Source organism: Ovis canadensis, chromosome X, assembly GCF_042477335.2.
Source record: "Ovis canadensis isolate MfBH-ARS-UI-01 breed Bighorn chromosome X, ARS-UI_OviCan_v2, whole genome shotgun sequence".
Taxonomy (NCBI): Eukaryota; Metazoa; Chordata; class Mammalia; order Artiodactyla; family Bovidae; genus Ovis; species Ovis canadensis.
In genome coordinates, this window is record NC_091727.1 from 14,969,851 (window position 1) to 14,983,829 (window position 13,979).

Below are 13,979 nucleotides of genomic sequence, written 5' to 3' on the forward strand. Positions count from 1 at the left end.
AAGGTTTTAAAAGCGGCATTTATTGATTGAAAATAAGTATGTAGATAAGCTCTCAGTAGCATGGACTCCACATTATTTTTTAATGGGTTTGAAGTACATGAAGACTCCTTAAATCTTCCACCATTTATCTTGTGTGTGCTTTTAACCACCACCACATTCAAATGGAGGTGAATTTTCAACATCTTAACTCGAAAATTTTCTGAAAAAATTCTTCCTTTAGCAGCTCTTCATAGTTTGACAGGCTTTTGGAAAAAGATAAAAACACACTACAGTTGTGTACGTTGAACATTTATTACGACTAATTGGCAATGTGGTAAGATAGTGCTCACGTGGCCTCAATATTGGTCACAATCACAACAAAGCTTAATCCAGCCCAGCGATACAAATGAAAAGTGTAAACTGTGAAGACGTTTACATACGTAGAAGTATGTATAAAAGTGACATTGAAACGACTATATCCTTAAAAAATATAGTGCCCACTAATGCCATTTTACTTCATTCAACTCACACTTTCATGAGAGGTGGTGTCTGTTTTTATATTTAGGACTCCCAATAACTAGGCAGTGCCATGGAAGGGAAGGAAGCTGCCCTAAAGTTTACTGCACTTCTAAGTGGAGGGAAGTAATAGGGGAGTAAAATAAACTTGGCTGTAACAAGCACCCCAGAAGGAATATTCATGCTTTAAACAATGACTTATGCAACACTTTGTGAAAAGAGCAACACATTTTCCATAAGATACAGTTATTAAGAATCCCTGGTAAGTCAACATTTTCATTTTATTTGGGAGACATCAAAAACAATCCAACTAAGTGACTAAATGATTATGACCACAAAAAAATTTGTCCGGAGTCAAATGTTGCTTGGCCTTAAAAATAGTATGTTTACTATTATGAAACAGCTTCTGTCTGTTCCTCGTCCCAGGTTTGGAATGCCTATGAAATAATTTTTAGTGTAAAACAGCATCATTCCATTAGTTTTTTGTATGTATTCCCTTTGTTTTAAGGTGTTTATTTTCTAATAAGGGTCTTTGGTATAATTTGAGTTTCAACATAGAGTGAAATTTCCATTCATTTGATATGTGACATGTCAATTCCCTTTATTCGCATATATACTGAAATGTAGTAGTCTTTGGTTTCATAAAACCAGGTTTCTTTCACATGATTTTTTTTGCCAAAGAGAATAATAAATGTATATTGCCTGATTGTGTCATACTCATAGATACACATAATCAAAAGTAATAACCTATTCAAGAGAAACGGACCTATAAACTTTAAAATAGCCAGAAAAACTACTTTTTTTTGCATTCATTCTAATTCATATTTAAGTCCCTTGTTATCACTTGATTAACCAAAGTTCCCTTAAAAAAAAATTGTGTAGGCCTGAATGAAGCAGCTTAGCAGAACAGTAATACTGACAAGACATCATCTTACACCATTAGCTAACATGGACATGAAGGCAGTGACCATCTACAGTGTGTGAAATGCCACAGGAAGTCATCAACAGGGGAGGAGAGTTATGTCAGTCCAATTTCTTCAAGAACACTACGTGGGGTTTCGGCTTCCTGTGGAGGGAAAATGTGAGACTCTGGTAAGCAGATCTGGGGAGGTTTGAGAATGTGAAGACACGGACACGGAAGCGCATGCAAGTTTCAGAGAAGCTGAACACAAGCAGTTCAGCAGTCTGGGCACTTCCATGGAGAGCCAGTGCTTATTTAGCAATTTGTGTCCCAAACACCAGAGACCACAGGAAGATTTTTTCAGCATGCATTAAATACCTACTGATTACCTACCAATTGTGCTGTGCTCCATTGCTGTAATACAAAAAGCTGTCAAACCCACTGGCATTTAAGGAAATTATTGATAGTGACCTTTCTACAGAAAGGCTTCTCTGATAGCTCAGTTGGTAAAGAATCTGCCTGCAATGCAGGAGACCCCGGTTTGATTCCTGGGTCAGGAAGATCTGCTGGAGAAGGGATAGGCTACCCACTCCAGTATTCTTGGGATTCCTTGGTGGCTCAGCTGGTAAAGAATCCACCTGTAATGTGGGAGACCTAGGTTTGATCCCTGGGTTGGGAAGATCCCCTGGAGAAGGGAAAGGCTGCTGCTGCTGCTGCTGCCAAGTCACTTCGGTTGTGTCCGACTCTGTGCGACCCCATAGTCAGCAGCCCATTAGGCTCCCCCGTCTCTGGGATTCTGCAGGCAAGAACACTGGAGTGGGTTGCCATTTCCTTCTTCAATGCATGTAAGTGAAAAGTGAACGTGAAGTCGTTTAGTCATGTCCGACCCTCAGCGACCCTATGGACTGCAGCCTTCCAGGCTCCTCCGTCTATGGGATTTTCCAGGCAAGAGTACTGGAGTGGGGTGCCATTGCCTTCTCCGAGGAAAAGGCTACCCACTCCAGTATTCTGGCCTGGAGAATTCCATGGACTGTGTAGTCCATGGGGTCACAAAGAGTCAGACACGACTGAGCGACTCACACTTTCTACAGAAAACGTAAGTTGTCTTAGTGTAAAAATTCAAAACCTCCCCTAAATAAAGACCAGGGAAACCCCCTGAGTTCTCCCCATTCTTCACATATTTTTATTTTCCTTGCTCTTATTTTTGAGTCACACGTATTTATTCCTGTCTTCAGGAACTTACCTTCCAGACCTCCCCAGAGCAACCGATGGCTTCAGTGGAAGCAACATACAGAAAGAATGCTCTGATACCTGAGACAGAAGTGCCTTTTGTTCTATGTAACAACCAATACTCATCTGTAAATGCCAAAGACTAACCAAAGCAAGCATACTATTAAAAAATTAAAAATTTTCCAAAGTGTCAGTTTTGTACAGCACAAAATAAAAGGACCAACTAGGTCAAATTTCAGGTATTAGTAGCAACAAGTTTGTAATTAAAAGGCATACTAGATTTTAACAGAGGAAAACAATTTTTTGTACCCAAATGACTTACTTTTGCATCCTAATTGTGGTACAGCACAAAACAGGAGAAGAAAAATTAATTAAACCATAAATCCATACATTAGATTTAATTTTATGTAAAGCACTACATGGAATAATCTCAAATTAATTATTTAAACTCTCTGGTCTGTCTCCTTATTTGGAAAACAAGGATCATAGCACTTACCTTCATTTGTAGAGATTAAGAGAAATAAGGCTTAGTGCCTGATTCACAGAAAGTGCTCAAAATATGTTAGCTGATACATGACACAACTGAAATCTAAATAAAGGTATTTAGCCGTTTATAAACCAACTCTATATACAAAGTTCATATAATGACCTTTTAGTATGTTTGTGCATTAAGGAAAAATGGGTAAAAGTCAGCTTTGGTGAAAAAAGGCTATTTTTTATGAAGTATTCTTGCCCTCCTTTCCACCTCTGAATTGAACCTCAACCTAACCAGGCTACAGATCTAAATATATATGGAGGATAAGAAAACAAGTTAAACATCGCCATTATAATCTGCCAAATACAGAATGGAGGAAATTCTACCGTATAGGAGACTCAGTTTAACCAAAAAAAAAAAAAAAAAAAAAAGGCAAGGGAGGGTAAAAATTAAAGATTTACAGAATTATTAAAGATTACTTTAATTATTAAAGTACTTAGGTGGCTCAGAGGGTAAAGCGTCTGCCTGCAATGAGGGAGACCTAGGTTCGATCCCTGTGTCAGGAAGATCCCCTGAAGAAGGAAAAGGCAACCCACTCCAGTACTCTTGGCTGGAAAATCCCATGGACGGGACAAGCCTAGTAGGCTACAGTCCACAGGGTGGCAAAGAGTCGGACACGACTGAGCGACTTCACTTTCACTTTCATTAAAGATTAATAGAGACTTAAAAAGATCAGATACAGTGTGAAACTTGTTTGGAATCTGGCTCTAAGAAACTGATTATAAAAATACAATTTCCAGGCAATTAGGAAAATAACGAATCAAGAATAAGATATTAGGAATTACTGTTAATTTGGGGGACTGTCCTTATCTCTTAGGGATACATACTGAAGTATATAAGATGAAATGATAGGATGTCTAGGGCTTGCTGTAAAATACTCAGGCAAAAAAGGCATGGTAGGGTGGTGATTTATGAAACAACATTGAGTTGTTGATGGTTGTTGGAGATGAGTGATGTGTACATAAGGGTTTCTTATACTGTTCTATTTGTACGGTCTCAGAGTTTTCATGAATCACATATTAAATAAGGGGGGAAATTTAAAAATAATCATTTTCACTTAATGTTAAATAATTTTTAAAATGTCATGCAACCTTTAAGGTATTACAGGGTGCCTACATTGAATTCTATAGAGTTAAGATTCTTAGCTTATCCATGTAAACATGCCCCCTCATCCTACTCGTTGAAGCTGGTTAGATTTCCCCTTATGTGCTCACTGCTTGCAATCTTATATAGACAGCATTTCTTGAAGAGAACCACATTGCTTCTCAATGCATTTGAAATATCTGTCCTTTCTAAAAGGCCTAATTTCAAAGAATCATTTATATATTTTCTTCCACTGAGACTTATACAAATAGTAAGTTAGTTTTTTAATCAATTGTAATATAAAATTAATTTTCACATGTTCACACTGAAATTGTAGCTCAAAACCATCTAGAAAAAACTATTATGTAAACTAGTCAAATTCATAGAAACAAAGTAGAAAGGTGGTTACCAATGGCTGAGGGGAGGGGAAATGGGGAACAGCTGTTTCTAATGGATACAGTTTCAGTTTTGCAAGATGAAAAGCTAGAGATATGTTGTGCAACAATGTGAATATACTGAACCTACTAAACTGTACACTTAAAAATGGTTAAACTAGTAAATTTTGTTACATTTAATAACCATCGTTTTTAAAAATTACCTGAAAAATTAAAATATGAAATATATTACTTGTCAAAAGGATGGAGAAGAAAAAAGTCATTCACATGAGACAAAGTACATGCAATATTTTTATTTTAGACATGCAAGGAAAGCTATTTCAGAATCTACTAGTTTAAAGCAAGCGGCTGTATACAAATAACAAAAGAAGCAACATCTTGTTACAGCTGGGCATACAGCATCCAAAGCAAACAGGCATGAGACAATGCATATTTATGCAGCATTAAAACCAGATGAATACCATGTTGCAGGGCTGGGGGAGGGAAGGAGGAAAAAAGTGGAAATGAAAGACCAATGTTTCCCAATGTTATCAATGTATAATGCTAATTTCTCATTTGATAGCCCATCCAGGTGCTTCAAATGTCATGTAGTACAGCAAGAATGGAAGAATGGAAACAACTGATCTGCACCCCTGTCTAATACACATTTTCACAGGTCTTCTTTCAGTGGTAAACCACTCTGAGCATCTTTTGAACTTGTTTAATGATAGCTTACTTAAGTTGGGCCTTAAACTCTCTAAACAGTAACAATGAATTATTTGGTAATTTCCTCTTTATAATAATATATGTTGCATGTTTTATTAAAACACAATGATCAATATTAAAGGTTTTAATATCTGAAATATAAAACCATATTTAACAAATCATTAAGTATCTAAATGCAGACTTAACTATATAACTAGTAAAATATTATAGTATTTAAACAATATTAGAATCTTAACTATATAAAATAAACCCTATATTAATACTTTGAAAGGATTACTTACTTTTAAACAATAGATATTGCAGAAGAGACTTTTCTGACATAGCTTTCTGATAGTTCTTAGAGGGACTGATATTGTATAGCACAAATATGAGTCAATAAATGTGGCATTACAAATTTTTTAGAAATCGTTAATGTTTTACCTTAAATATTATATAATAGTATAGATTTTACTTTCTTGTATTATTGCCAAATATACTTTTATGTGATAATTAAAAATGTTTCCTCATGTATACTATAATTACCCTAAATATAGTCCCATCCTGCCAACATTTGAAGATCAAATCATGCTATATTGTGGCACTGCTAATTTTGACCAAGCATTTCAGCTCCATTTTCTTTGGTAAACATTTAATGATTGCTAGGTATTCTCTTACAAGATTAATCACAGATGGTTCACAAATGACGACATGTAGGTGTTTGAAATGAAACATTACTCAAAATGATCATAGATCATATTTTTCAAGAAGAAATTAAACCAGTTGCAAGCAGGAAAAGCTGTATCAAGATCACACACAGAATGAAAATAAAACAGAAAAGAGGATGAGAACAGGAAAATTATTACAAAGGTAACGGTTCTAAAATGTTCTATTATTACACAAGGCAATCAGTCACCAAGCTGAGGATATTTTCTTTCATAAGCATATCAGCTTTCTATTTCCTCTGTGAAATTCTGCATACACGATGAGTGGTCATTTAGTACACAGGGACATTAAAATATTCATGACGTGGCTACAAAAGAAATGCATATATTCTTACACACAGTATACAAACTGACACAGACACAATCAGATTTCTAGAATGTTCAGTGCACAGCAAAGAAAACTTAATTGAAACTTAGAATTTGTTTTTAGAATTTTGGTTCATGGCGGAATACTTAACTTCTAAACAATGCCCAGGAATTCATATTCATCTTTTATAACTTTAATGTATATAACAATAACCAAAATGATGACCTATGTCCTACAAAATCAAAAAGCACTGTATTTACTAAAAATATACTGAAAAGATTTTTCAGTATAAGTCATCTAGTCAACACTGAGTTAACTCAAAATCCAGTTAGAATAATCCCTCCCGCCAGTGTTCATCAGGATTTTACTACATGAAGCAAAGGAATTTAATCCCTTAATGAAAATCATTACATCCTAGAATGACCATGAACTTTTACAGATTCTAAAGGAAAATCTTTCCCAAGAAAAGAATGGAAAAGTAGTTACCCATTTAGTAGCAATAGAGGTTTTTAATCATTCGCTTAGCTTACCAAAAAAAGAGAAAATTCCAAAGACTATGCCTTTGTGACTAAGGGTATTACTTTTTGAATAATCCTGAAGACAGATTTTAAAGAATTCACCAAACAGATTTGTTAAATGTCTATGCCTCTAAATGTATCTAAAAGGTTGTTTCTCACACATCAACAAGGTAACCTGAAGTGGTTTTAAACTGACCCTAGAGCGCACAGAAGAGATGAATATCTAGGGACTCCAAAACTCCCTGAAACCAGGGGCAAAATTAGATACAGATTTTCCTGAAAAGGCAGCCCATGGACCATCAGACTCTCAAAGCAATTATACCCTGAGCCAAAAGTTTAAAATTGCTTGACTGCTTTTAAGATATCCTCAATTTACTATTTATTCAACTTGGCACTTTGAACTGTTAGGCTACAAAGTCAATATAAACTGTTCCAGTAAAATATGTAACAGATACCTTATATAATAACCATTAAATACAAAAGTATTTGAAGAAAAAAGCCAGTAAAATTTTAATCCTCAGATAATCCCTAAACAGTTTAAAGATATAATTGCTTTTTTTCTCCCACTGGGAACATTGTGAAATAAAGCAAAAAGCTAAAATAATATCAATAATAAATCGAACCCCCAAATGCTTCATTTTAATGAGGGAATTCTATTTCTGTATCAATGATATTAATAATAGTTTTTTGGTCAATGAACTCTGAACCTATTTCAATATTCTCTGTGTAAAACAATAAATTATAAGCCCCAATGATGAATCATTATCAGAGCAAAATTTCCTATGAAAATATCATCAGTTAAGTAAATGGGACTATCTCTTAGGATTTAATGTAATTAAACTTTTCACATAATAAGTAACGAACTTGACAAGACTGTTATTACAAACTGAATTTATATATCCTACTACATTTTGATGCATGTTAGTACTCCAGCACGTATTCTAGTATGCTTTTTCTTACACCCAGTCAAACTCTTGCTGTAAAACATATTCTCTGTTTTCTGGTGCGAGAACAAGAAAAATTTAAATCTATCAAATAAACTTTCACCTAAATAATACCAATATCTGAGCCTTTATAGCTTTGCATCTTTTTTGTTTTGTTTCTCAATTTTATATTACACCAAGTAAAAACCAACAATTAAAAGAAAAATTCAGTAAGGGAGGAAAAAAAAGAAAACAAAAAGGTAGTTTCCCAAACAGGGTCAAGTACACAGCAGTTCCTCACCAGAGGAGACAACCATGAAAGAAAAGGAACAATTCTATAGGAGCAATTCTCAACTCTGACTGCCTGGGGCATTTCTAACAGACCTTTTACTACCCTTTAGAAAAGAACTGTTGTCCATGGGGTTGCAAAGAGTTGGACACAACTGAGCAACTAAACTAAACCACTACCAGGAAAGAAAAGAGTTGATAAAGCCAAACTATTCTTTATAGCAATGATTCATATTACTGTACTTAAACAAGAAATTAGCATCCAGTTAATTGTGAAGAATACTCTTCAAAGGCAGAAATCCTCACCTGAAAAACATTCTTCAAGAAGAAAAACTCTAAAATCTACAAAAACAAATGTATTCTTTCAACACTTTTAAGTTGCTATAACATGTTTCAAATACTTTCCCATTTTAAACTGACAGAAGCAGAAAAGGTTATGCTATAAATAAATGCCTTAATGACCATTTAACACTTAAGGTTGATTTTTAGTTAAATGATAGATATGCCCATAATTAACAGTTATTTTTTCTCTTATATACAATGAAAACATTATAGTGGATTAAATATAACCCCAGTATTCTGGGCCTTCACACCACCAGAACATTTTATGAGTCATGGAATAATTATATTAATTAAGAATCGGGGAGGGTGAAAGTCCTCTGCAGAACTAGACCTACTGTCTTCTATGACCTAGCAAACTGAGTTAAATACACTGAAATGTCAGTGATATAGACCATGTGGGAATAAAGACCAAAAGGAAAATAGTGAGAAAAAGAATTTTAATCCAGTGTATTACACAAATAAATATAAACCACAAGTTGCCCTTAGTACACACTGGAGACCTATTTTTGGAATAAAGATTAGATATTTACTATTTTCAATCTGAAATGGGCCTTTAATCTGGGCAAATCACTGACTTCTTCCCCATTAAGTCTGTGCCAAACCTTCAACATTTCAAATTATCTGCCCCTTCTTTCTCCTCAGTCCCAGCAGCTCTCCTCTAGACACAGTTTCTCAACTCACCTAACTCATGAGGAAAAAAAAGAAATCTACGGCCCACTGAGCTCATTAAACCCATTAACCTCAAAACAGAGGAGGGAGAAGACTCGTCTTACCCAAACCAATGCTTGTGATTCCATTCCTATTCACCCTCCCAATATACTTTTTCCGTTATTCTATTCCTGTTTTTCATCGCTCTCTGCATTCGCTCTTTTCCTTAGTATACATGCACATTCAACTTTCCTCCATCCTAAGAATAATCTTTTTCTCAATCCAAGGGATTGGGGGCAGGAGGAGAAAGGGACGACAGGATGAGGTGGCTGGATGGCATCACCGACTCGATGGACGTGAGTCTGAGTGAACTCCAGGAGTTGGTGATGGACAGGGAGGCCTGGCGTGCTGCGATTCATGGGGTCGCAAAGAGTCGGACACAACTGAGCGACTGAACTGAACTGTAGTGGGAAGTGTAGGACGACAAACACAGCAGAGAGGAATTAAGTTACACCTGTTCTCAAAGCCACCTATGTTTCTAAAACAAACCCCACTACCTTAAAATTCCCAGATATTCACTATACTAGGCTGATGACTCACAAGTAAAATCATCTAAAGGCTTAAGTCTTGTTGGGACGAGAAGTGCTTAAATAAACTAGTGGTATGGATCCAAAACGGAAAACCTAGTATCCTGATTTTTCTTTCTGGTATGCAAGGCAATCAAAGAGAAAATTACGTACATTTAATAATATATATACATATGCACGGAGGTTCGTGTCGACCCTTTGAGACCCTATGGACTGTGGCCCACTGGGCTCCTTTGCCCATGGGCTTCTCCAGGCAAGAATACTGGAGTGGGGTACCACTTCCTTTTCCAGGGTATTTTTCCAACCCAGGGATTGAACCTGTGTCTCCTGCATTAGCAGGTGGATTCTTTACCACTGAGTCACCAGGGAAGCCCTAAAAAATATATATATATATATATATAAAAATAAGTATAATTTGAAGTTACTGCTACACTCCAGTTTTTCTTAAAGGGGCTTCACTTATTCCATGCACTATAATGTAGTATCCTTAGTCCTTCATGTTCTAGAATACAGTGCTAGTTTTTATTGAATACTGTGGCAAAGTCCTTACTCTTACCTCTGGAACCCTATTCCTTGATCTAAAGACCAAAGGGCCGCTGAGTGTCCAAACTCATGAAGATCTCTTTTTAGCAATGAGTAAAAAGAGAAAAAAATGAAAGCACTTAATGTGGTATCTTTTAGATGACAGGACTCATGGTGTCTTATTTCACAAGCACTTCTGAAGCACTAGGAAAGTTGAGTGTTTTTTTTTTTACATTACATGTTTTAAAACAGGAGGTGGGGGGAACCTCAAATATCATCAGAGGTAATACTTTTAATGTCCTATTCCTAGATCTTTTCTTATTTGATAAACCTTGAGTATCTTTCCATATCATTACATAGAAATTGATCTCATTTCTTTTATAGCCAGGTAACAGTTTCATATATGGTATACTGTAATTTTCTTAACCTATTTCCCATTGATGGACATCTGATTAGGTTCCAATGGTTTAGTATTATACCCAGCGTGTGTCTTAGTGCATTTGTGTATTTCTGTTGGATAAAATTCCTTCAAGTATAACTAATGGGGCAAAAAGTGTACACATTTGTTAATAGATATCACTAAACTAATCCTCCAAAATAGAATACAAATTTAAGTGCTCATAAGGAGAAAACAATTCTTTGCCAATCCAAGAAACAAACCAAAAAAATAAAAATAAAGAAGCAGAATAATTAACTTAGTAAATATAACTTTAGGCTGTAAAGAAATAGTTTTAAGTACATCTTAGGGTAATTGTATTGTATTTGTCTTGGTCTTCCATTTGGATCATAACTTGAAATGCCCTAAATTTAACCAAGGTTTTCAAAATATAAATGATTTCTTGGAATCACTGAATTTCAAATATTCTCTTTACTAAGTAAATTCTATAAGGCTAATAGGGCATAAAAGAAAAACAATAAAAAAGTACGTATGTACAATATAAGTCTATATTATATATGTAATTTCTGGTCATTTAAACTATTCCTCTCATAAGGAATTATCAAATCCCTAAGGTGGATAGGGAAATTGGCAGCAAGTTCAAGTGTTCTAACTGCCTACAGGGTATGCTCAATTTTGTTTCCAGACAAAAACTGAATAACATGAATAAATGTTAACAGATTTAGTTGTTGAGGAAATTAAATTATACAGTGACATCCCGTAAGTTTTGCTGTGGGTTATCTCTGGTTATCAAAAGTTATTTTTGATCAAGTAAAAGTAATTTTGGTGAATCACAGAGGTGAGTTTTATAGCCATTTACATGTTCTTGAGTACATTTATCCCTTTCTTCACAATTTTTAGGTTTTTTTTCCCCTTATACTTTTGATTCATTTTTGGCTAGTCATTTGTAATCTGCATATTGTATCGAAAAGATGTAGCAGTCCATAAATATACATGAAATCTGTAAATGAAATCTTTATATATTACATGGTGTTAAATTAAACCAGGGTTTCTGGACCTCAGCACCATTGACACTTGAGGCAGGATAATTTCTTACTCTGAGAGGGCTGTTCTGGGCATTGTTAGATATTTAATAGCATCTTTGATCTTCACCTACTAGATGCCAGTGGCACCTCATGGCTAGTAGTGGCTAGTAGTAACAATAAAAAATGTGTCCAGCCATTGCCCAGTGTCCCCTGAGGAGGCACAACTGCCCTACTCCCAACTCCAGTTGAGAACCAGAATTAATCTAATTCTCTGGTTGGTGGGTAAGATTATATTCTAGTGTCTTTGCTTGTATTCCTATAGTGGGAATTTTTATTTTAAAAAAGACCACAGAAAAAGCAAAAAAAAAAAAACCACCAATGTCTCAGAGGAGCGTAAAAAAAGAACTCAAACACTGAAATTTTTCAGAAAGTACTTTTTTTTTAAAAATCATGTCAACTTACTTTAATTTTAAAAAATAAATACATAAATAAACAAAACCATCACCAACACCTAGGAATATGTTCTTTGCAGGTCCCTGTGCAGGTCTCAATCCTAGGCTCATGCAATCAACTTAGTAGATCAGGATCAGCATTAAAAAAAAAGAACAGACAACATGAGACTATAAAACAAGAAATACGAGTAAGCATATATAATTTAAGTTTATGTATATGTAACTATTGTGATATAAAAAAGTATGGTATTACTGTGGCTTCTTGTCAAACACTTCGGAAAATCAGATTTACAGTAACTGAATATTTTAAGTTATTCCGACTTTTATTACAAATAGACCAGAGTAGCAAGAGTTGGCTCAAAATGAATTAAAATGAAAGAGTAAGGAGGAAATTCTCAAAATTCTGAAAAGCAAAGGAAAAAGAGCTCGAAAGACATAGAGCGAATGATTACAACCTGAAAACCAGTGACCAAGGGCATTGGCCAAATTGCTTCTTATTAAATGCAAAGTGAAAGGCAAGATTTGTTCCACCTTCTGTTTTCTCTGTATCTATCCTTCTGTGTTTTCCATTTGAAGCATTAATGTAACTAAACCTCACTTATCCAGAATCGGTTCTAGTAGAACCCAATCAAGTTAACATATAAAAAATTAAAATATGCTGGTATAAAGGACTATAGCCTTGTTAATTTTTAACCCAACTGAAAAGAAGGTTTAGGCTTAAAGGTTTTAACATAAACAGTGGTAATTACAAAGGAATTATAGGAGTTTGTCTTATTAAAACCAATCTAAGAGGATTTTTATCAAAATGCTTTTTGCTGTTATATTACTGTATATTACTGTACATATTTGAAAGCATCTGATTTTTAAAACAATGTAAGATATTCTTAATAGAGTTTAACTACCCAATGCCTTAATATTCTTAATTAGCAAGATTTTAATTAAAAAAACTTATTAAGAAGCATGTTATCAAATACTTTGATAAGTATGTACTTACTTAAAATACTTTTAATTTACAAAAGATCCATGTTTAAAGAAATCCCTTTGTCGCCTAAGATTCTTACCTTTCCGTTTTTATGCAGTCCAACAGATTTATTAATTACTACTTCCACAAAGATGTTGTATAGTACTAAGATATATCATGCAGCCCCAGCACTAAAACAAATCAATTTTAGCAGCACTAATTTTCCATAGAGCACCACTTTCTAGGTGAGGCAAATTAACAACTGTAAATCCAATAAACCTGTTTATATAGTGGACCACCGTGAAGTAGAAGCAAATTCATGAGTGTAATGCTTGCTTTTGGTACCTCACTTGTTTTTCATTTCTCAGATTACCTTAGTGAGAAACAATACCAACAGCAAACAAAGCTCAAAAGGAAAGCCTCCACAAATTTGAAAATGATGCTGTTAGTATAAAAAAAAAAGGCTGACACATCTCAAAGCGCTGATCAACACCATCATGCATCTACCGCTGAGGGTTAAAGCCCAACGCCCAGTATTTAACTATTTGATCTTCACAGATCAAGCAAGGACTTGAAATCATTTCACGTGCAACAGTTTTTGCATAACACCCCATCTTATCCATGCCACAAAAATGGTAAATTTAGTAGTTACCAATAAATAAGTTGGGGGTCAAAGGGACTAAAGCCTTAGACTGCTCTTTATCATAAGATATCCTCAGACAAACCTCCCCATTCTTCATTCTGGCTCTATAAAATTAAGGAGCAGAGAAAAACTGGTAAGTGCCTGACTTCACAAAGAATATGCACTCTATTATTTCCTTGGTCATTATATGTAATGTTTATAAAATAAACCCCAACTGTACCACTCCCCCATGCCCTCCCTCCAAAAAAAATCTAATCTAGCTTAAAATAGGTATTTGGTGCTAGGGAAAATGTTCAAGTATTGCAAAAAAAAAAAGTCAAT

At 34.9% G+C, this 13,979-nt stretch overlaps 1 protein-coding gene across 4 annotated transcripts in view; it reads right to left on the reverse strand.

The window, feature by feature from the left end:
• AP1S2 (adaptor related protein complex 1 subunit sigma 2) overlaps positions 1–13,979 on the reverse strand; it is a 27,073-nt gene continuing 13,094 nt past the window's right edge. Inside the window, exon 5 of one of the 4 annotated variants that reach the window (XM_070291362.1) lies at positions 1–1,561. In XM_070291362.1, coding sequence (XP_070147463.1) covers positions 1,514–1,561 — 48 coding nt within the window. In that variant the 3' untranslated portion in view covers positions 1–1,513. Of the gene's footprint in view, positions 1,562–4,912; positions 6,354–12,021; positions 13,763–13,979 lie in introns of those variants that run through there. The other 3 variants (XM_070291364.1, XM_070291365.1, XM_070291363.1) reach the window with 3 other exon arrangements.